The sequence below is a fragment of the Acanthopagrus latus genome, chromosome 16, assembly GCF_904848185.1.
Source record: "Acanthopagrus latus isolate v.2019 chromosome 16, fAcaLat1.1, whole genome shotgun sequence".
Lineage (NCBI taxonomy): Eukaryota > Metazoa > Chordata > Actinopteri > Spariformes > Sparidae > Acanthopagrus > Acanthopagrus latus.
Window position 1 is genome coordinate 13484695 of NC_051054.1, and position 20817 is coordinate 13505511.

Here is a 20817-nt window from a genome sequence, read left to right on the forward strand (position 1 = left end):
AGTGTGCGACAGATGTACACGCATTAAAGATAGCAAATATTGCCTGACAACAAACCACAGATGACCTGTTGTATGAGCCATCTCTTACATTCTGCCCAGCTCTGAAGGATGCTTTGTGTACCACACAGCGCACGTGGCTCCGCCCCCTCTCCTCCTACACATAATAATGAAGCAACAACAGGAATTCCCTTACAAGCACCTGGCTCCTGATTGGTCTGAATGTTGTCTTAGCAACATGAGGAAGGGGAGGCAGAGTTGAGGTTCTCCCTGGAGGAGCGCTCCATGCCTGGTGCCTAATGATGAAGGCTTGGAAATCTGACATATTATTAAATAATACACTGCTGTCTGGTTGTCTGGCTGAGGGGGGAAATGTTATTCTTCTACAATGGCGCCCTATACAGTTCTCTGTGGTGGAGGTACATGTTGCAAATTTTTGAAATCGAAGGGGTGATCCATTAGATATGGACAGAATTTCAGTCTGAAACATTTAAACGGTTCACTAACGTTATCAGCAGGATGTCAAGAAACAACAGTGTTGACGCTGTGTCACTTATCTGTTTATTGTATGTTTCAGTCATAAACTCATGATCATTGAATTTCATGAAGTCGTCAAAGGCAATTCAAACTTTAATTAATGGGCAGTTTAAAAAGTTGACATAAAAAAAGTCTGAAAGATACTTAAGATGTTCGTTCATGTTCGTTCAAGAAATGCAGTGCTGTTTGTCTAAGGTTTTACTGTAGCGCTCAACAGGATCACAGCGTAGACATTGTGGGAAATGCTGTGTGTTGAGATCATGTCAGTATCATTATGGGTCAGGACAACATGGCGGAAGAAGACGAACATACAGCTCCAGAGTGACAGTAATCTACATATGGTCCAGTACAATTCAATTGTGCTAATATTACACATTTTTTTAGTTTTTAGTTTTTTTTTATTCTTCAGTACATTGATGGTTTTGACTGTGTGGGTACTGTAGGTGTGTGTCTATTTTCAGTGCTAGGCTGAAATGATCACAGATGCCATGTTCAGTATCTACAGACTGAATCACAGAGGAGGCCACACACACGGCGAGTGAAGGACTTCGCCGCAGGAGGAACTCTAGTTTTACTTTGGAGAGTGGTTCTATAAAAACAAGAAAGCATGGATCACACAAAGATACACTGGACCGTACGCACTCAAACAGTCACAACACATTATACTAACATTTGTGGCAGAGAGGATGTTTCCTGGAGAAAATGCAATACATCTAGTTTAAGAGAGATGTTGTCATTAAACTGCTGGTGCATATCTCTATGCAGACTCCATGCCTGTATACCAGACATTGAGCGGCACACATCTCAGAGGTAATTTGAGAGGGATTACAGTACTAAGAGAGGAATGTGTTTAGTTTTCTCGAAGTGCGAAACTAGAGCTGCAACTAGCTGCACTTGGGACATTTGAACAGCATAAAAGTGGGTCATTTGTGGTCTGGTCTGCCAGGGGGTACAGCACACTGTCGTAAGAGCGTGCAAATTTGACAGGCCAGAACCCAAAGTGGTGCAGCATTTAACCTCAGAAAAGTCAGACATGTCGAGACCTTGACAGCTTTGTGACAGCAAATAGGAGTCATATGTTTTTGCTGAATGTACTCGAAACAAAAGGGAGTCAGCTACCACTCCAGGCTCTTAAGAGACGTAGCGTGGACTGGATATCAAGTAGCACCATCGCGACGCAAGTGCAAAAAAGATTTACCGTCTGTTTCGCAACTTTCCTCCAACTATGTGACAAGACACAACTGTGAATCAACCAGTTTATGGAATTCTATTTGTTTTGGGGGTGGGGATTTTGAGATTCCAAAACAATAATCGTAAGAACTTTATTCATACAGCACATTTCATGCTGTTTATAATAAAAAACACATCTGATAAAAGCACACAAGTTCCCAGAACTTTAACGATAGCAATAAATAATAACAGTTAAGAGGAAGCCAAAAGATAAAAGTGATTAAACTAAAGTTATTAGAATACAAGTGCAATATTTGCCTGCAAAATGTAGTGGAGCGAAACCCGTGTGAGTTGTGAACCCAGCCATCTACACGGATACACAGAAGCCCCACACTGACACTGACTGTGAGTTCAAACAAGGACGTCCCTGGAATAAAACCCAAGAAGAGGGATGGGAAGAACAAGAGAGACAGCAAGGGATAGACGGAGCAGATGGCCTCGTACTTCAGGGCAACAGGTCAGCATGGCAACGCTGGCGTGGCGCTTTGGTTAAATTACAACTAAGTGAGACTTCGGGCCTTTCTGTACCTGCGTGCCTGACCCACTGTGATGCTGCTGATAGAGCTAGCATACTGCTTTTGAAGACCTTTGTTGGTGGCAGCAAAAGCCCAACGTCTGAAAGGTGTGAACATGTGAAATAATTTCACATTGTCACCATCACTTTGCAGAAGACCAAGTGAGAGGAAATAAAGTTAAAAAAAAATGTCCTTCAAATGAAAAAAAAATTAATGGAACAGCCTATTAAGGGTCCAGTTTACCCTAATAGGTTATTTCATACAGTTGTGTTAGACTGTAGCTGGTGTAGGTTGTACAAAGCTCACTTTAAGACATCTTTTATGACTTTAATAGTAGATATTTCAGTCTTGATGAGATACTTGACATCACTTCCCCTCCAGAACACCAAATAGCCTATAATCTATATCAAAGGGTGTGTGTGGAAATGTGTGGCCAGGTTTCCGACAGAGCAGCTTCTCGGCACCGAGCTGCCCTGTCATGCCTGTTTCCTGTCCACAGGGTGAGGGTTGATGCCCAGACATCTGTTCCCGTGGACAGACACAGAAAACACTGGCACAGGCACAGTTAATCACCACTAAAGCTCAAGAATGTCAACCCCAGACAAACTACTTACTTAAACCAATTCATATCCATCAATTACACATCTTTGGGTTTGTAATAGATAGGCTGACGTTTGAAAATAAAGAAAAAAGTCTGACACAACCAAAACAGCAGCTACTAGAGAGCCTTTATTGGGCACTTTGTGCATCAAATCCTTTACAAAAAAAAAAAAAAAAAGATTGAAAACATCTTTTTTGTCCCTTGACATGTAAGAATAGCTTAGCTTAGAATAGCTTCATATAAAAAGGAAAAAAAAAACATTATATTATTAGGAATAATAGAAATTTGGATATATATGGTAAAAAACAACATAATGACCCACATCCGTTCTCTTAATAAATATATACACAATAAGTACTGAGATACAAAAGAAGGGATCCTGTAGATCCATTTGTCAGTGGATATATACAACAATATTTCCATTAAAAAATGAAGAGTAGTTTTATCAATTAAGTTTGTATTATTATTAATAGTAGTAGTAGTAGTAGTAGTAGTATTATACTGTAGTTGTGGCAATATAGGAGTTTTTTTCTGAACGTGCCTGAACCTAAATATCATATTGCACTTCCAGAACAGACTGCGCAGACTGTACTAGACATCCATTGACCTATTTCATCAATATTCAGAAAAATACTCTACAGGGAATGGGTACACTGTCTTATCAATATATTTAGTAACTATTTAATACTTACAAAGAGGCCATTTTTTTAACTTGATACGACGAAAAACATCTTTTTAGCCATTTCACTCACAAAAAACAAGTATTTTACGCAAAGAGAAAAAAATACAACAAACATTTACTGTACAGATATTCTCCCCCTTACTGCATGATGGTTAAAGAAGGTTTTACACACGAAATACTGCCGCATTGTTTGGTATTAATACACTGAACCACTGGGGCTCCATCGATAATTTGCAGTCTTCATTTGTGCATTAAAATACCCAACTTTACTGATTGTAATCATCAGTGCTATGGCTTTTGGAAGGGAGCGGTTTCTCCTCATACAATTCAAACCTATGGGAAACACTGCTGCTAGCATAGCATGAGGTATAGCAGCACCACAAACAACGTACAACAGTAGGCACTAATATTTGAGGTGCAGCTTATTGAATACAAAATGAAGGTGTCAGCGTAACGATCAAACCTGTCCTAACTTGTTGATTATTATGCGCAAGAGGGTTTTCAAACGAATCCAAATGTATAACTTATATATCTAATAAACATTGTGGTCTATTAAGAGCTATGGCTTTTTTCAATACCTCTTGTGGGACTTTTAAAACAGCACAAAACAACATGATTTACATTTCAGATCAAGTCCGTAGTCACTGCATAGCTAGGTGTGTAAACCACTACTCCTGACGGCTCGGATCCCTCTCCTCTGGGTGACGTCACCTCTTCCTGTCCAATCAGATTTCGGTGAGGGTGAGTTTACACATGCCGCCCAAATCCTCCATGGTGATCTGGAAGGTGTCTTCGTTCGAGTAGTGTTTGATGATGTTGTCGTCCATGTGGACTAGAATCCTATCGAAAGAGGGATGCGGGTTTTAACGACCTGTTTATTTCATCCTCATAACAAAATACACGGTTTGATTATGACTTATGTTTGGAAGTAAATCGGTTAACACGGCCAGAGTTCGAAGGTTGCAGGGGATCGCTACAGAGGTGATTTACAGCAGGTCTGAACAAGACTATGTTCCGTCTGGTTTGCATACGTATTCAAATGAAAATGTAGCAACAGCCTGTAACTAGTTAGCACAGTTTCACATAAAGACTGAACACAGGAAGAAACAGCTATACGGGTTGTGTCCAATCACTTTAAATAAAATTTGCCCATCAGCACCTCTGAAGCTTATCAATTAACATGTTGTATTTTGTTTGTTTAACCAATTTGGTTTAGGAGGTTTGTGTGCAGGACTATCTGTTTTATATCATAGTACCTTCCTAAAGCCTTGTTCATACAGTGATGTTTAATTAGTGACCTTTAGAAGTGCTGATAGGGAGACTTTTTCCACCTTTGCACAGAGCAAGGTCAGCTGATTCTCCCAGGTTCCAGTCTTTGTACAAAGATAACAAGCTTACAGGCTTCACTGACCTTACACATATGAGATTGGTATCAATATTCTCATCTCAAGCACGTATGTAATGTGAAATGTTCCTTCAGGATTGTGCCACAGCAGGATTTTGCTCAAGACCTTGGCTTTACCTCCAATATGCAAATGTAATCACTGCACAAATTCATTCAATATGCCAATTATGATGATGTCAATCAAGCCTGTATTGGTCTATTCTTCCTGCAGCTCATGATTGGCTGAGAAGTGCATCACATCAGCTGCTAGTTTGATTGCCGATGCACAATTAAATCACAGATTAACAACTAAATACCTATCAGACACATTTCTGAAAGTTTAAATTGGGCTAAATGTCAGTTATGCTCGGCGCTGGCGTAAAGGAGTGCTGTGGGGTGTTTGAGTTCAGCACAAATTAGTCAATCAAGAATCCAAAATAGCCAAAGGTTTGATTGGCATTCTCATTATTTGCATTTTGAAGGATCTAAAACAAAAAACAAAAGTTTTTCTTTTACTCACCCTTTCTTGCACTTCTTGTAGACTTTCCCAACTTTGTCCAAAGGTAATTCATACTTTTCTGAAATCTGTTTGAGACAAAACACAAATCAGTGTTAGAAAAAATTAAAGAAACATAAAAGCCAGACCAAAACAGTCGTTTTTGTTTTGGCACTCAGGTCTTTACACCACTTTCACCTGTTACAGCTCCAAAAGTACGGTGTACCTCCGCTTACTTCTTAAACCATGTGAAAACTAAATTAATCTTACTTCCACATCTTTCTGTTCTTCTTTTTCCCTTTGCATTCTATCATTTTCCCCACATTCTCCTCTTCTTCTTTCTCCCCTGGACGCCCTACTTCCTTTTTTCCACAACTTTTTTCCCCATTCCTTCCCTCCATCCCACACGTCCTTTCTCTTTCTATTCCACTCTTTGCACTTATTCTTCCCTACATTATTCCCGGGGAAACAGTCCAGCTACGGCTTATTTGGCCAGTGTGAAACAGAAGCATGATGTGCAATATGAGCCATTAAAGTGAGGACAACTTACAGCTTCCACCAGGCCTTTCAGCGTGGGATTCTTCAGCATGAGAGCATCAAACACCTCCTCTGTCTCCCTGCGCACGTACAGCAGGACTGTGTGGTAAAAAAAAAAAAAAAAAAAAAAGAGGAGGAAGAGGCGTCAAAGTAAAGCACGCATGTTCAAATCAAACCCAAATCTGCCCTCAGACAGAAATCACTAAAAGGTTTAAAAGCAGCTTAACTGTTATTAATGAGCTTTTGTGGATTTACAGTGTCAAACACATGCACACATATGTTTGAACCGTTAATACATCAGCAGATATGATGTATAACGCTCCTGCAGGCCACTTTCACTAAATACTCCCCCTGCGAGGCTGCATGGGCACTCATCCAGAGTCAAAGAAAGTGGCACTGGGCCCACACAAAGCCCAGTCATCATTCATCGCTGTGAAGAGACACACATACACACAGAAGGACGGACCCATCTCTCATTCACTACACTCGGTCTTCTCAAAATAGATCACGCTCTGAATAGATCTGTTTCGTGTATTGTTTTTTTTCCGACCCGCTGCAGGAACTTGTGATATTGTGGTATCTAAACACAGGAAATACTCTTTCCTCTTTCAGGTATTTTTCACCTGTTTACATCATCTGTATGAGGAGCGAAACCGAATAAGAGAGATGTGAAACCGCATGGAGATGGTTTCAAAATGAGACAGACGTCATTTGAAGGAGGCTGCTCGACGCGACTGGCAGTTTCAGACGTCAGCACGATCCCCTCCAAGCCATCGCACGGCTGCCAACCGTCTAGCTGGAAAAACACGACAGCTGTTGTGGAAAGATTACGAAACGTTACCTAAAGCTTCGGATGAATTTAGTTGAGGTTGGGGTGAATTTAAGGTGACAAACCAGTCATGCTTTTGATGAATAATGGTTCATTGTAAAGTTACTCTCTTCACAGGACAAGGCTTTCTACTGCAATATAAGTTGTGAGCAGTTCAAAGACTACCAAAGATTCATTTCAAAGTGTCCAGTTTTTCACAAAAAAAACCCAAAACATTTGAGAAGATCTGCCAAAACTAAAAATATGCACGTAACAGGAATTGTCAGAGGACCCCTCAATTTTCCTTTTCTAAGAACCGCCTGAGACCTCACTGCAGGTGTACTGATTCAGAATCTGTGTGAAGCTAGTTTGAAAGGTCAATGCTTTAATACTTTCCTTTTCTAGCTGTAACACATTGTGAAGCATTTGTTTATATATTTTCAGATTGAAGAACACTAGCTGCAGGCGGGCTATGAATAGGATATAGGGTAAAGGGCACGGGCTTGTTTGCATGTGTGCACGTAGTGATCAGTGGTATTTTGTTGGGTCAGTGGGGGCCTTGGACACGTGTGTGTGTTTTGAAAGACCTGGAATAATCACATGGCCTGGAGAGAGAGAGAGCGAGAGAGAGAGAGAATGGGTGTACATGTGTGTATAGGAGGGAAGTTATTCTCAGGGGGCCATCACAGCAGACACACACACACACACACACACACACACACACACACACACAAGCATGTACACATGTGCACAAACTGATCATATATCCCCTGAGAGGAGCATCTCTGGACTTTTACCTTTCTTTGGTTCCTCCTCTCTTGCCATCTTGTTTGGAGGCGCACCGAACTCGTCGTCACTGAAGGGTAATCTCTTCATGCCCGAACTGCAGAACACCATACACACACACATAAACATAAATCACTGCTTGAATGCCCTTAACAACCAGCTAACAGGCTATAAAACACACGCAAGCACAAAAGCACATGGGCATTTCCTAGAAACAACAACCCAGAATGCCTTTTACAACGAAAGTGCCAAAGGTTGTCTCGGTTCAAAACTGATAAAAATCAAGTGTGTGAAGAGCAACTGTGAAATCGGGGCATCTGTAAACTCACCTCTCCTCTCCATCTTCTGTCGAGTATGGCTGCAGAACAAAAAGAAATTGAGAAATTTAGTCATATAAATGAAAGTTCAAGTATATGAGATCACGTTAAACTCCTACAACAACCAGCTACAAAGACCAGTGCCCAATATTGATGGACATAATATTCATTCTGATTTTAATGTATATCCTTAATTGAAACTGTGTGTTTAAAATGTACAACTTTGCAACTAACCCTGCAAGGCAACGTGGTCGAAGGCAAAGTCAACAAGCAAGTCCGAAACATCCATTTATTCTTCCTGTGTCACTGAGAAACGAGCCTGGTCAACACAAACCAGCTAATCAGCTGTCTGGTTATATACGTGCAGCAGTTACAGCTGGAGAAACACGGATCAAAGTGCAGGCCTGGCCCCTGACAGAGGGTCGCAGAGTCATTTTCAAGGGTCACGGAGCCCGATAATACTTGTCAATTACGCCCCTAAGCTATGGAGCACACCACCTAGTAAAATCAGAGAAGCCAGCGCACTAAAAAGGCAAAAACAGCCTTTAGCCAGCTGTGACTTACCTGATGCAAGCCAGAAACTCTTTTTCTTTTTTTTTTCATTGCAATAGATTTTAAGCAACTTCTTTTTCTATTTTGATTCCTATTTCAATTATCAACTTGGTTTTATCCATCATATTTTACATTCATGCTTTTATGTTTGTTTGTTTTTTTTTTTATTTGAAGTACTTGGAGCTTTTCAATATTATCAAATGTTATTATTAAAATTAAAACCACGCATTTGAGGTTTGACATGCAGGTCTGATCAGTTTTTCCCCTAATTTGAGTTATTTTTCTGAAGAAGTGCATCATACTCATAAGACTCCTGGTCTTCACTGTCTTCATTGTCTTCTGTCACTGTCATCAAGCACATAGAGGCAATTATCTATAATAACTCCTTGTCTGAATATCAGTTGCTATTATGTCCTCCTTATAGGTAGAAATATATTAGAATTGAATATTATGTCAACAATGATAGACCAGAAATACAGCTATTGTGCACGTACACAGCTGTAATAACTTGCAATGTGGAGGCCGTGTTCATCTGCACAGGATTTAACAAAGTGCGTGGGTTCAACAAAAAATATGTTACTTTTATGTTCTTGGAAAGCTCTTTCTTTGCAGTCCATTGCCCTGTGACTGTATCGATTGCGGGCGTTGCTGTTAATAGAAATCTATTTTGAGCCGGTAGGTAAACCCGGAGTTTATCAGAAACTGATACCAGCTCAGTCAGGTTCAATGTCATGGGGAGCACCGAAAATAACCTCCTGTAACTTCCAGCAGAGTAAACCCAGTTAGCACAAGAGGATGGGAGAAAGAGCATGTTTTAAATTCTTTTTTAAATTGTACCCAGCTTGGACTGTTCATAATTTGACCAGCAGGGGCCGCTCAAAATTCACAAGTTTTCTTTTCCCAGGCTGTCCGTTGACTCATGTCACAGAAAACGTGTGGCGTGCCTGAAATGCCTGAAAAGGACTGGGAGTCAGGTTGACTGCTGCTGGTCAGCTCAGATAAAAAACTGCACAAACGCTCTAATTGTAAAGTCATGAAAGCCATTAAGCACATCAAAACGTGGCACACAGGTACTATTTTCTGAACCACGGCGGTCTGCTTTGAGTCGCTGGTAAATGATTCATCCTGTGAGTAAGCAGTCTGAAATACAGCCACCAGTATGGAGGGCTCCTATCAGAGGCTAGAAACTAGAACTGGCTGTTCCTGCCAACTAAGCAAGCAGGTCACCTCGACCCAGCTGGCTGATGAGTGGGTGGAAGCTGAAACCAGCAAACTGTTTATGGACCACCTAAGGCGATGCCAAGGGTACATGAATGCGGCAAAAACAATGTTCGTGCTGTCTGTGTATCCGTGTTATCCTAGGAAACACTGGTGGTATTGAGGGTTTTGTGTGTGTGATTGCCACTCACATGGCGCTGGAAGGAAGAGAAGTGAATGTCAGGGATGAAGAGGACAGGCTGGGTCTCGAAGTCGTTCATCATCTTGAAGATGGTGACGTCGTTGCGCTTCTGGAGGATGGGCACTTTGACGTCCACGACTGGGAGGAGAACACAGAACAGGGAGAAGTTTGATAAGATGTCTTTAAAAATGCACTCAAATACTTTTACAGCCGCATGAGGAAAGCAAAACAAGCTGTAAACACAGCACTGATTTTATTAGGTATCACCTTATAACACTGTTATCTAACATGTTGGCAAAAAAAGTTGTTTATTTTACGTATCCAGAAAATGTCCGGAGCGATTCTTGGCACCGGCAAATGTTAGTCTGATGCGCTATTTTTAAATCTGTTTTGGTTTCAAGTGACTCCTGAGGGAAATACCTGCCCGTTTAGCTGCTAAACGGCCCGCTATGTTCTGTTTCGTGCTGAGCCAGCAGCTCGGAGTGGGTTTATCAGCGCTTTTGCCTGAAAAGGGCACCAAATTTGGCAGGGAAAATGGCTAGTGTTGAGTGATGTGAGCGAACCAGAACTGTGGCCATCAATAAAACAAAATACAAAAAAAAAAAAAAAAAAAAAAAGGCAAACATTGCTAATGTTTAGCCAAGCTAAATGGCTCTGAACAGCTGAGAGGGGAGGGGCGTTATTTCTCTTTGAATCACTACAATTTAGGTTGACCATTGTTCATGTAAAACTGTTGATGAGTGCAGCTTTAAGACAATAGAAGATCATCTTAACTGATAGTGCCGATTTGGGGTAAGAAAGAGGAGTGAAGTTCAGCCAGAGGGGAATCACATTCCACAGTCTATTGTGTTTTTTTCAGCGCAGATGAGTCTGAACTTGTCTTAACTTGACTTTGATTTGTTATGAAGAGTAAGAGGTTGGATTATAGACTAAAACACTTAAACTCTGGGATTAACCACAGTCGGTACTGTAGTTCCAGCCCACTGCTTGTGCATATCAAACAAGGTAAAGTACAGAGTGACTCACAGGCCAGGCCAGGGTTGAGCTCGGCCACCTTCCCTTTCCTGCGGGACTGCTTCCTCTCCTCGTCGCGGATCTTCCTCTCGGCCCCCTTGTCGCAGAAGACTTTGATCTGGCAGTAGGCGCGGTGGATGGGCTTGTTGCTGCGGTTGTTGTAGCTGTAGGTGTCGATCTGCAGGTTCAGAGGAAGACCCTTCACGCCCTTCTGAGAGGAGAAGTCCGTGCTCAGGCAGTTGACGGAGATGAAGATCTGCGGCGAGAGGAGACAGGTAGAAATGAGACAAAGAAGATGGCAACAGGTGTGTTTACAGCAAAGAGAAAATGTCCAGCTTCACAGAAGTACAAATTTTGTCAGTGGGAGCAACTTTGGTGAAAATATGAATTGATTCAGGCTGTTGTTAAATCATTCAATCAATCAATCAATCAAGACAGTGGAGGCCTTCCTGCAGCTGATGCCTTGTTCAGTGTTCTGTGTCGCCCTCTATTGGTTGATTTTAGTAACAACAGGCTCATATTTCTTTCTAATGCGGAGCTGCTTCTTTGTCCTTCCTGTTGCTTGTACTGAAAACAGGTTGTCATTGTGTCAACAAAGGACATCATCATAACAGAACGTTTGGATTCACCTAATAGAGAGGACCCATGGGGCAAAGCAGAGATTAGAGATTATTAAAAAAAATGAAACGTGTGAATGTATTTGTTCATTAAATACAGTACAGAATATTTTAAACCCTCTGACTATTCATCAGGAAAAAACCCTGAGTGTGTTTTCTTTATCAAAAATGTATTTAATGCTTCATTGATACATATTGATTATGGATCTTTGGAACAATGTCATTACTCTTATTCTGCACTGAAACACCTGTAGTAGTTGTTCAAAGTATTGTATGAAAGTTAGAAATTCCAGTGCGGTGACAACACTACTTTATTTACAAATCATATAAAACAGGGCTACTACTGAATGAATTTTCATTGCGCATTGATCAGTTGCTTATTTTCTTGATTAATCAATTAGTTGGTTGGTCTATAAAATGTCAGAAAAGGTTGAAAAATGTTGATTATTGTCACTGAAAGCCCAACACAGCATCCTCAAATGTTCCCATTTTGTCCACAATCCAATTGTCATAGAGTTTGCAGTCATAAAGGACTCAAAAAAACGAGAAACAATTTACTGGAATTGAGAGAATTGTAACTTTTCTTTATTAAAAAAAAAACTCAAACTGATTAATTAGTTATCAAAACAACTGCCAATTAATTTAATAGTTGAGAACTTGGCAATTATTAGATTAATCTAATCGAACTCATCTAACTTAGTGGTTGGGTGGATTCATTTGGTTGGGAATATAAAATCATTAGTAAACAGGCTGTGTTGTCATTTCTTTACATATTTTCTGCTGTATAAATTGTAAAACAGTTTTTTTCTGTTTCTTAAAAACATTTCACGCGATTGTCAATGAAGATTTGTACTTTTTTAGAAGACACAAGGCCATTTTTCATGAGATTTTAGCCAGCTTTATATTTTGTTAGATTTATTAGTCTGAAAAAAAAACAATGCTATGCATAAGGAGTAAGAAGAATTTAAAATGTACTTAAGAAAGACAAATAAGTGCACAGAGCCCCGGAGCAGGTAAACATACGGGAGGGGCTGCCTTCTGCAAATACACTGAAAATACACACACGCTGCAGGGAAATCACCCCGGGGGCAACTCACACATTCACACACCTGCTCACACACATGTCCGTCTGTCACTATACAGATCTATAAGATCAATCGTCATTGACGAGATGATGATCAAATAACATGGCAGGGCGGTACTTCCAAAAATACACACACGGTGAAGTCACGAACACACACAAGGATGAACATCCTGACACAGGCCACGAGTCATGAGACAGTTAGACCCACATCCTGGTGCGTGTGAGAGGTTTGCGCATGCGGCGGCAGATGAGCCGAGGAGCCATGTTTTCTCCTTCTGTTTGTCAGTCATCCACCATCTCAGGCTGACAAGTGAAGCGGCATACGGGTCAAACTAAAATATCAAGACTTCCTGCCATCTCTATTACCTGTTGAACAGGATTTCATTTTCTTCCAATCCTGTCCGCGTCCCCCCTGCTGAGGTTCCTCATTCCTGCACTCTTTGTCTGGAGTGCAGAAATACCTTAACACACCACAATAGGGGTGACAGGCAGGTTGGACCAGTCAAGAACGTAAACGCATAGAGCAGGAGGACTTATACAAGCATGCACACACACACACACACATACACACACCTCCATGTCTCCAGGCAACAAGACTGAACACACAGAGAGGAGGTGACAGCATCCTAATTCGTCGATTTAAGCCCCTGTTTTCCTTAACGACTGTTTTGGTGGATCACAATGAACAAGGTGGATGATCGTTGCCAACAAAGAGGTCTCAACACCTGAAACCTTCATTTTGGTCTGTGGTTTGAACCACACAGGACCTTTGGAAAGGAGGAGTCATCTATTTTTGGCTTAAGTGTGTTGATGTGAAAGGTTCAAGGCCCATATTAAGAGTTCACAACGAGGAAGTATACGGAAAACCGCGGATCACCAGAGATCCCGTGGACTGAATAATGCGCTTACACATCTAAATTAAGGTGTGTGTGTTACCTTGGCCTCCTCGTTGGTGTCCCAGGTGAAAGAAATGGCATTGTAGGAAATCTCCTCAATGTTGCCAATGGTGTTGAAGCTCTCCTTGTAGTCAGCTGTGACAACAAACACGAGTTAAGAGTTAAGAGCTAATTTTGCAGAAGAGCCTAATATCAGGGGTGTGTTAACTGCACAAAACAAACAAATTCGTTTTTATCATTGAGTTATGACACGTTGGAGTGGCGCAGTTAATCTCGAGCCAACCTATTTTCCACCAAAAGACCCAAACAACACACCTTTTCCTGTCAGTTGCTGCTAAGCTGCTCTTTCAAAGACACAGTCAACAGTATAGACACGAGAGGATTAATCAGACTGATCCATCATAAGACCAGCATGAATCATTGGATCTTTAATATCTTCGGTGTCTCAGACATTACACTCAAGCTTATTTGACTATTTACTGCAGCACTTTTGTCAGGCCAAATAGTATTTCTTCATGTATCTGACGGTTTTGGAGGATGTATTCAGATTGTTGTTCTACTTAGTAAAAGCACTGATACCAAACTGTATAAAAAATGTGATAAAAAAAATCAAATAACCTACTCATTGCAGAAGTATGTCCTCCATTAACTAGTACAATAAACTACTACTACTCTAATATCATAAGGGCATTGGTACTTTTGCCACATTGGTTATGTTTTTACCCATGTCTTTTTGTTTGTTTGTTTGTCGGCAGGTTTGCGCAAAAAAAACACTGAATGGATTTCCATGAAACGTGGAATGCCCAAAACAAACCACTTTAATTTTTGATTCGGATCCAGATAAAGGGTCAGACGGATCCCGGAATGTTTTTCTCACTTTCGTTAACTTTACGTGTTTCAACATTTTCATTCATTCTCAGGGGACAGTGTGTGGATCTTGTAGGAAAAAAATCAGACGCATTGAGGTGGGTGGTGTCTATGAGTGGGTACAGATCCTCATCAATGACGTGAATTGGATGAATTCAAATATTTCCTATTTAATAAAAGCAGCAAACCTTCTCATTTTTTGCAGGAAACATTACTTAAACAATCAGAGACATTTCCTGTCAACTGACTGATGCTTAAACGTGTGGAAACGTACATAGATACATTCCACCACTGGTATTTAAGACTTCTTACCGATGTCCAGACACCTCTGTTTGGCGGTGTGCTGTCTGGAGTGCCAGTACTTCCAGTGTTTCAGCTGATCATCTCTGCACTTCTCCTCTCCGAACACCACCATCACCACACTCTGTCAACAAATAACACACACAGTGACTTCTTGATGCTCAGCGTGTGATTACTGTCAATAAATACTTCGCTTTTGCTCCTTTCAGGTTTATTTTTTGCATCTTCGTTTCTTACTCGGACTTTGGTGATGGGCTGCTGGATGCCTTTGCTGTCGACCTCCCTGAGGGTGATGGGGTAAAACTGGCCCTTGTTGAGGTACGTCATCGTCCCGTCACCTGTCTTCTGACGCAGGGACTTGGACGCCTCGAGGGTGTACTCAAAATGATTCCTGAAATATGGTTAGATGGGTAAACATCAAGAAGAAGCCAAACTGGATAACAATGCAATAACAAAAAGCGCTGGTGGCACGCTTCATTCCGCCGCAGTGACCTAAAATCACTGTGTGTTGTCAGATAATGCCCGTGTGTGCAGACACAGAGGAAGGAGTCTGGTGTCTCCCCTGAGACTGCCATGAATGAGGCCATTCTGCTGTGTTGTGTCAAAAGCTGAATGGAGGTGCAGGTCGGACGGTGGGCCGGCGGCAGCGAGACTTACCCCGGCATAGCGTCGAACTGTGGGTACTCGTCAGGCGTCATGGAGGCCATGCGTAACTGGAGATCCCCTGGGAAGGAAAACACCTGCAGCGCACAAAGAAAACAGCAAAAATAGGATATCAAACAGCTGATTTCAGTTTGATTTTAATTTATATCTATTAGTAATTCACCAGAGCAATAGTCAGTATTCTAATTAAGTGCCCCTCAAGGTTTTTCTTTTCTCCTTCTTCCCTTCACTTTTCTGTAGGTTTTATTAATCTGTTCTTCCCCTTCGTCCACATCTTGTTGAGTTTAAATGGCTCCTCCACCATTCATCACTCCCTCCTGTACAGGGGTTTTGTTGGGTTACTCTTTTCCACCGTAATTCCCCCCCAGGTTAAATAGAGAGAGAGAGGGACAGAGAAAGGGCTTTGGCTATTGTAGGAGAGAAGTACAGCACTTTATTGTGTTGGTGAGACAATGGCATAATAACACACTGGCTGCTATTTTGGCATGTTCAAATAAAACCAGGGGAAAGGCTGAGCCCACCGCTGGCTCCATGGGATCAGGTGAATATCCTATTGTCTGATGGGAGAGATCTGAGAGAGAAGAGGAGAGGAGAGGAAAGAGAAGGAGAGGAGGAGGAGGAGGAGGGGGAGGAGGAGGGGGAGGTTGTAGGGAGAGCATTAGCGGTTTTTAGAGAAAAGGGGGGATCGAAACACACACACCTCCTGGGAACCATCCTTGAAACTCTCGGAGAAGGTGGAGTCAGGGGGCGTGCGGGACTGGGTGGTGGGACTGAACTGGACCCCGTTGTGGGTGAGCTGGCGCTCGAAGACGCCCACGTGGCTGTCAGTTTCGGTGCAGTTGTTCGGTATGGTCACCGAGAAGCCTTGGCTGGGCCCCTCTGTCTTGATGGGCGGGTAGTTTGGCACGGCGGCGATGGAAACTGTGACAGTTGTGTCTGAATATAGAGAAGCAAAACGACGGTCAGGGTTTCTGTTTTTAAGCCGTGCCTGTCAGCTTGTGTTATAAAATGTGAACAGACCTGGCGAGGGGAACTGCCTCTTGTCCTGGGCCAGCTGTAGAATATTGAAGGGCCCCTTGAGAACCTGGATCCTGTTCTCCATACCGGCTTCGTGGTGTGGACCTATGGAGTGTCCGGCCTGGATCTGATGCCTACAATGAAGGGGATTGAGGCAGTTTTTAATTTTATTATATAAGGCACAGTTCATTTTAAACCCAGAAATAGTTCTTTGTATAGAGAAGTAAAAACATACTCAAGAACAAGCTAATTTAAAGGCACTTAGCTCCCTCGTATATTCAGATACTGTGGTTGAGCTTGAATCTCTCTAATCCCTCCATGCCATGGTCTGCCGTGCTTTAATTTTTAAAAGGGGGTGGTATGAAGGGAGGGCTGCTGCTTACCTTTTGTTGGGATCCACATCACAGGCCAGTGCTTCTGGCTTGCTCTGGGTTATTGTTCTCTTTTCCCTGGGCACCTGTATGGGAGGGTAAACACAGCCGCTCAGCTTCTGACCACATCACATCCAACAACCCGGGTCATCCTGCTGTCTATATGTGACTAGATCAGTAACATGACATCGGCTCTGCCTGGCAGATGTTCCTTGATGGTCTCATGATAGTACAGAGAAAGATTATGTGGGGAAACGGCTGTCAGGATTTGGTAACTGATCCCCTGACATGAGATTCTGCACTTTTGATTTATGAGAAAAGAGAATTTTGCCGTACGCTGAGGAAAGGAATTTCTGAGATACCTTATAGTAGTCGTAGAGAAGCCCAAGAGCTGCAGCGCTGTCCTCGTCTCCGTTTATGCTCATCATGGCCTTGGTGGCAGCTGTCAGCGGGTTCTCCAGAAATGATTTCCAGGCTTCATCTTCTGTGGTGAAGGAGCGACGCTGGCCGCCATAGCCTGCCTCGTTCTGGAGAACCAGGACCGCACGCTTACTGCGGGGAGACAAGAGTTTCATCAGTGACTGTTCACGAGCCAATTACTAACATGGAAATGCATTTTTAATGCAGCAATCTGCTTGTGTGATGTCAATTACATGGTATTTCCTAAAAAAACTGAAGGGCATGACTTCAAATATATCAAAACAACTGGCAGAATAAAATGATGGCATTTTATTTTTCTGCAAACCACGGATACATGCATTTTTGCTTACATCAGCATTTCTACAATACATGTCATATCACCTTTGCATAACATTTAAATGAGCTGATGTTTAAGTCTGGAGGAGGCTGGGACGGTGAAAGCTAGGCGAGAAGGCTTCCAAGCCAGAGACCAGTGTTCAAGATTGAGTTTCATCATTTGTAAGCGTGAAACCACAAATCTCACTAGACATCATGAAATTTCCCAGATCTTTTTTCGCTTGCGGGGGATGGTGGTGACATTACAGGTAGCCCAGACCACTGTTCGAGACAGCGTTCGAACATTTGTAAACCACTGGATGTTTTAAATGAGACATCAGGATATTTCTAGTTGAACGGTAAAAAAACAGCTATTTCTGACCAGATGTTGAGACATTTTCCACCCATGGTTTAGGTAAAAAAAAAAAAAAGTATTTTGATGAGTTGTCAGGACAATCTTGTTAATTTTCAGTGTGTCAGAGCAAGGTACTGCAAGACATTATCTTTCCCTGAACCTAACCTGATCATACATGTTGTCACAAGATAAACTTGGACATTAGAAAGGACAGGGAAGGTCGCTTCATAACAAAACGTCTCAATCTACCCGTGATTTGTGGGAACATACGCTGCTGACATTTATTCTGTCAATTCAGTTGAAAATACTACATAGACACGACCTATTCACGTTTGAAAGAGCTAGTATAGACTCTAGGATTAAGAGGCTTCTCCTACAATCTCAGCTTCGTTCAAAACAGACAAACAGGTTATAAGAGCGAAAACATCCACCGTGCCAATCCTCTTTATCTACGAGACCAGTTGTTCAAGCTTTTCAATGATTGTGCAACAAATCTCAGCCATCGAACCATCGAGGTGTCTCGAGAAAAAGACGCTCTACAGGCTCGTCCAGTGCGACGACTCTGGCTCGGGGATCGCTCATTGGCCGAGGAGGCGACCGCGGGATGACGCATCTGACCTGGCTACATTCCTGTGTTTAATCAGCGCTAGTGTTTTCATAGGTGAACCTGTTTGTGAAAAATAAGTTTCCATGCTCCTCCTTCTATCTCCTTCAACATTTGAGGCCTCCAAAGTCTTCACTTTGTACACAGGGTTTTGACGAATAAGAATACAGCACTTTGTATTTTTAGGCTTTAAGCTTGATTAGGTGTTAATTACATTACGTTAAAGGTCATGTTTGTTAGAAAAGTTGACTTTTTCTAGTTTCATTCCCCACTCATCAAAAACTGAGGCTTTGGGATTGTAGGGCAAGTTGTTTGGTCGCCATCGCCGGCAGTTTTTGACGAATCTGGGACAAGGTTCAAAATCCATCTTGTCTTATGAATAGTACCTTTAAGATTCTATTTCTATTTTTTATATGCTTATTTTCTGCATTTTCCAATGGTTCAATTTAAAAATGGTTGGGATCTTGTTTAGAATTTGAAATGATATTTGCAGAAAATTTGTCAACACAACCTGCGGCTGTAATGATGGATCAATGGCATGATTAAGTGCAGGTTTATCAAAAGGATATACAACTGAACTTGCCTATTTACAGTTCATTTTTAGTTTGCTCGGCTTATATTTACTTAGATGTGTTAATCCCAAGATCAAAGTAAAAAGTCATTAGTCTAGCTCCTGCTTTCAAGGTTTCATCGAGATCATTAGCTTTCCCCATCAAACTGGGAACTACACATCTTCACTTAACCGTCTGCTGATTTTCTGCCACAACAAAGTCATTATGACAAGGTGTAAACGGACTGGTTCAGTTTCCACATCTGAGTATCTACAACAAATACAGCTTCTTCTCCCCCCCCCCCCAATGGTCCAAGCAAAGTGATAATTAGTAATCCTATATCTAATTGTGCCACTCATAAAAGGCAACCTGATAAGATCCATTATTTAGCAGCAGTAAAAACTCTCTCACTCTCATTACTAAAACAACAACAACACACACACACAGAAAAAAGAGAGTTTGATTTCCAGAGATTAATAAAGATTACACTTGTAGGGAGTACATAAAACACCAAAGCATGAAAAAAACACACACATTTCTACTGTATTAGAGAAGTGCACATGTAGTGTCTATTTTTTGACACAGGTCTTTTGGGTCGTGTGGAGTAATAATATAACCTCATATAGCCCCTGTGCTTGCTTACATTGTCTGTGTAAGTAGTCGAGCCAACGCCTAGCAGGTGTACAGTTTCACTCCCCTCAAAAAAAAAAGTCTCCTTGTCGTTGCCCTCAAAAAAAAAAAAATACAGAATATCACACCAGCCTGAAAATATTTCTTGTAGTATCTTGTAGTTTTTTTCTTTCTTTTGTGAGGCCGTTGATCAAAAACTCTCACTCAAACACATCAGCAAGAGGCGGTTTTTTTTTTGTTTTTTTTTCCTTAAGCCGTGTTTACCCCATGAGCACAGATCATTAAGACTAAACTGTTGGGAGCTTCGAGCTAAATCACACAGCAAACAGCCGGTCGCGATCACGGGATTCTAACAGGCGCCCTGTGCTCGCACGACAGGTGGAGATACACCTGTACAGGCTTGAACATGACAGGTGAACTGAGCGGAGTTACACCATGGGAAACTATGTGATACAGTCACTCTCCAAAACTGGCTGCCAGGAGTAAACTTACCCTTAAGGAAAAAATAAGAATAAAAGGAAACACAATACTACTAAAATAAATTGATAAGTTAAATGCGAGACGACTATTGGATTTTTTTAAAATCAGGTAGCATCTGCAGGTCAGACTACTTCTTTCTTTAAATATATAAATCTGTTTTTGCCTTGTGCTCAAAAAATAAAAAATAAAAAAGTGATAAAATCCACAACATATCTAGAGTCAGTATTACACGCTTATAGAGTCCACCTGTCCCGATGTGCAAGTGGAGAGTCAGGACAACTTACTTGTCATGCTCCTGTGACATCTCGGTCGGTCGAACTGGACTTTCTAGTTGGTACTGAAAATCCGATCCGTCTTCTTCTGGAAAAGTGCGCCGCTAACGCTGGATGAGGGCCGCGGCAACAAACAAGGTGTCCCCTACTGAGCGAACGGGTTTTGTCGGCTTTTCTCGCTAATTTGGGGGTAATGCGGAGAAATCGAGGCCGGTTTTACCTGTGACAGGACCGCGGATTGGATTACAGGTGGACGGGAGGGCGGGGCCGCGCTGTCAATTACCCTCTGGGAGGTGGTGATTGGCTCGCCCGCCGGCCTACCTGGAGCTGCGGAGGGAGTCGGGGTGAGCCAGTGGAAGAGCAGGGTTTAACAGCTGTGATTTTATCATGTCGGGTCTGTTATTGGGGGGCGTGTGCATGCAAATAAATACAAACAAGAAAAAGGTGACGAAATGGTTAAAGGATAAAGATACAGAGGACAAATTAAGGATGCACCACCGCTGCAAATAAATCACAACTG

General features: G+C 41.9%; 1 protein-coding gene across 1 annotated transcript; it reads right to left on the reverse strand.

Annotated features, from left to right (window-relative positions):
* Positions 1-2893: 2893 nt before the first annotated feature.
* grhl1 (grainyhead-like transcription factor 1) lies at positions 2894-20474 on the reverse strand. Its single transcript, XM_037125069.1, has 16 exons — positions 20310-20474; positions 17033-17222; positions 16683-16756; positions 16303-16433; positions 15983-16218; positions 15277-15359; positions 14857-15010; positions 14632-14743; positions 13493-13587; positions 10868-11111; positions 9852-9979; positions 7903-7931; positions 7585-7670; positions 5993-6078; positions 5467-5531; positions 2894-4402 (listed from the first exon to the last, which is right to left on the reverse strand). Exons 1-16 carry the CDS (start codon positions 20327-20329, stop codon positions 4288-4290), a joined length of 1848 nt encoding a protein of 615 aa, XP_036980964.1. The 5' UTR covers positions 20330-20474; the 3' UTR covers positions 2894-4287.
* Positions 20475-20817: the final 343 nt, after the last annotated feature.

What these genes read in the sequence shown, in the direction of transcription:
- grhl1 (XM_037125069.1), bottom strand. Translation starts at nt 20,329, where the DNA reads ATGTCACAGGAGCATGACAA. An exon ending in CAGTTCGACGCTATGCCGGG is followed by an intron (nt 15,011 to 15,276) that starts GTAAGTCTCGCT and finishes ACCATATTTCAG; the next exon opens with GAATCATTTTGAGTACACCC. An exon ending in ACAGAGGTGTCTGGACATCG is followed by an intron (nt 13,588 to 14,631) that starts GTAAGAAGTCTT and finishes TTGTTGTCACAG; the next exon opens with CTGACTACAAGGAGAGCTTC.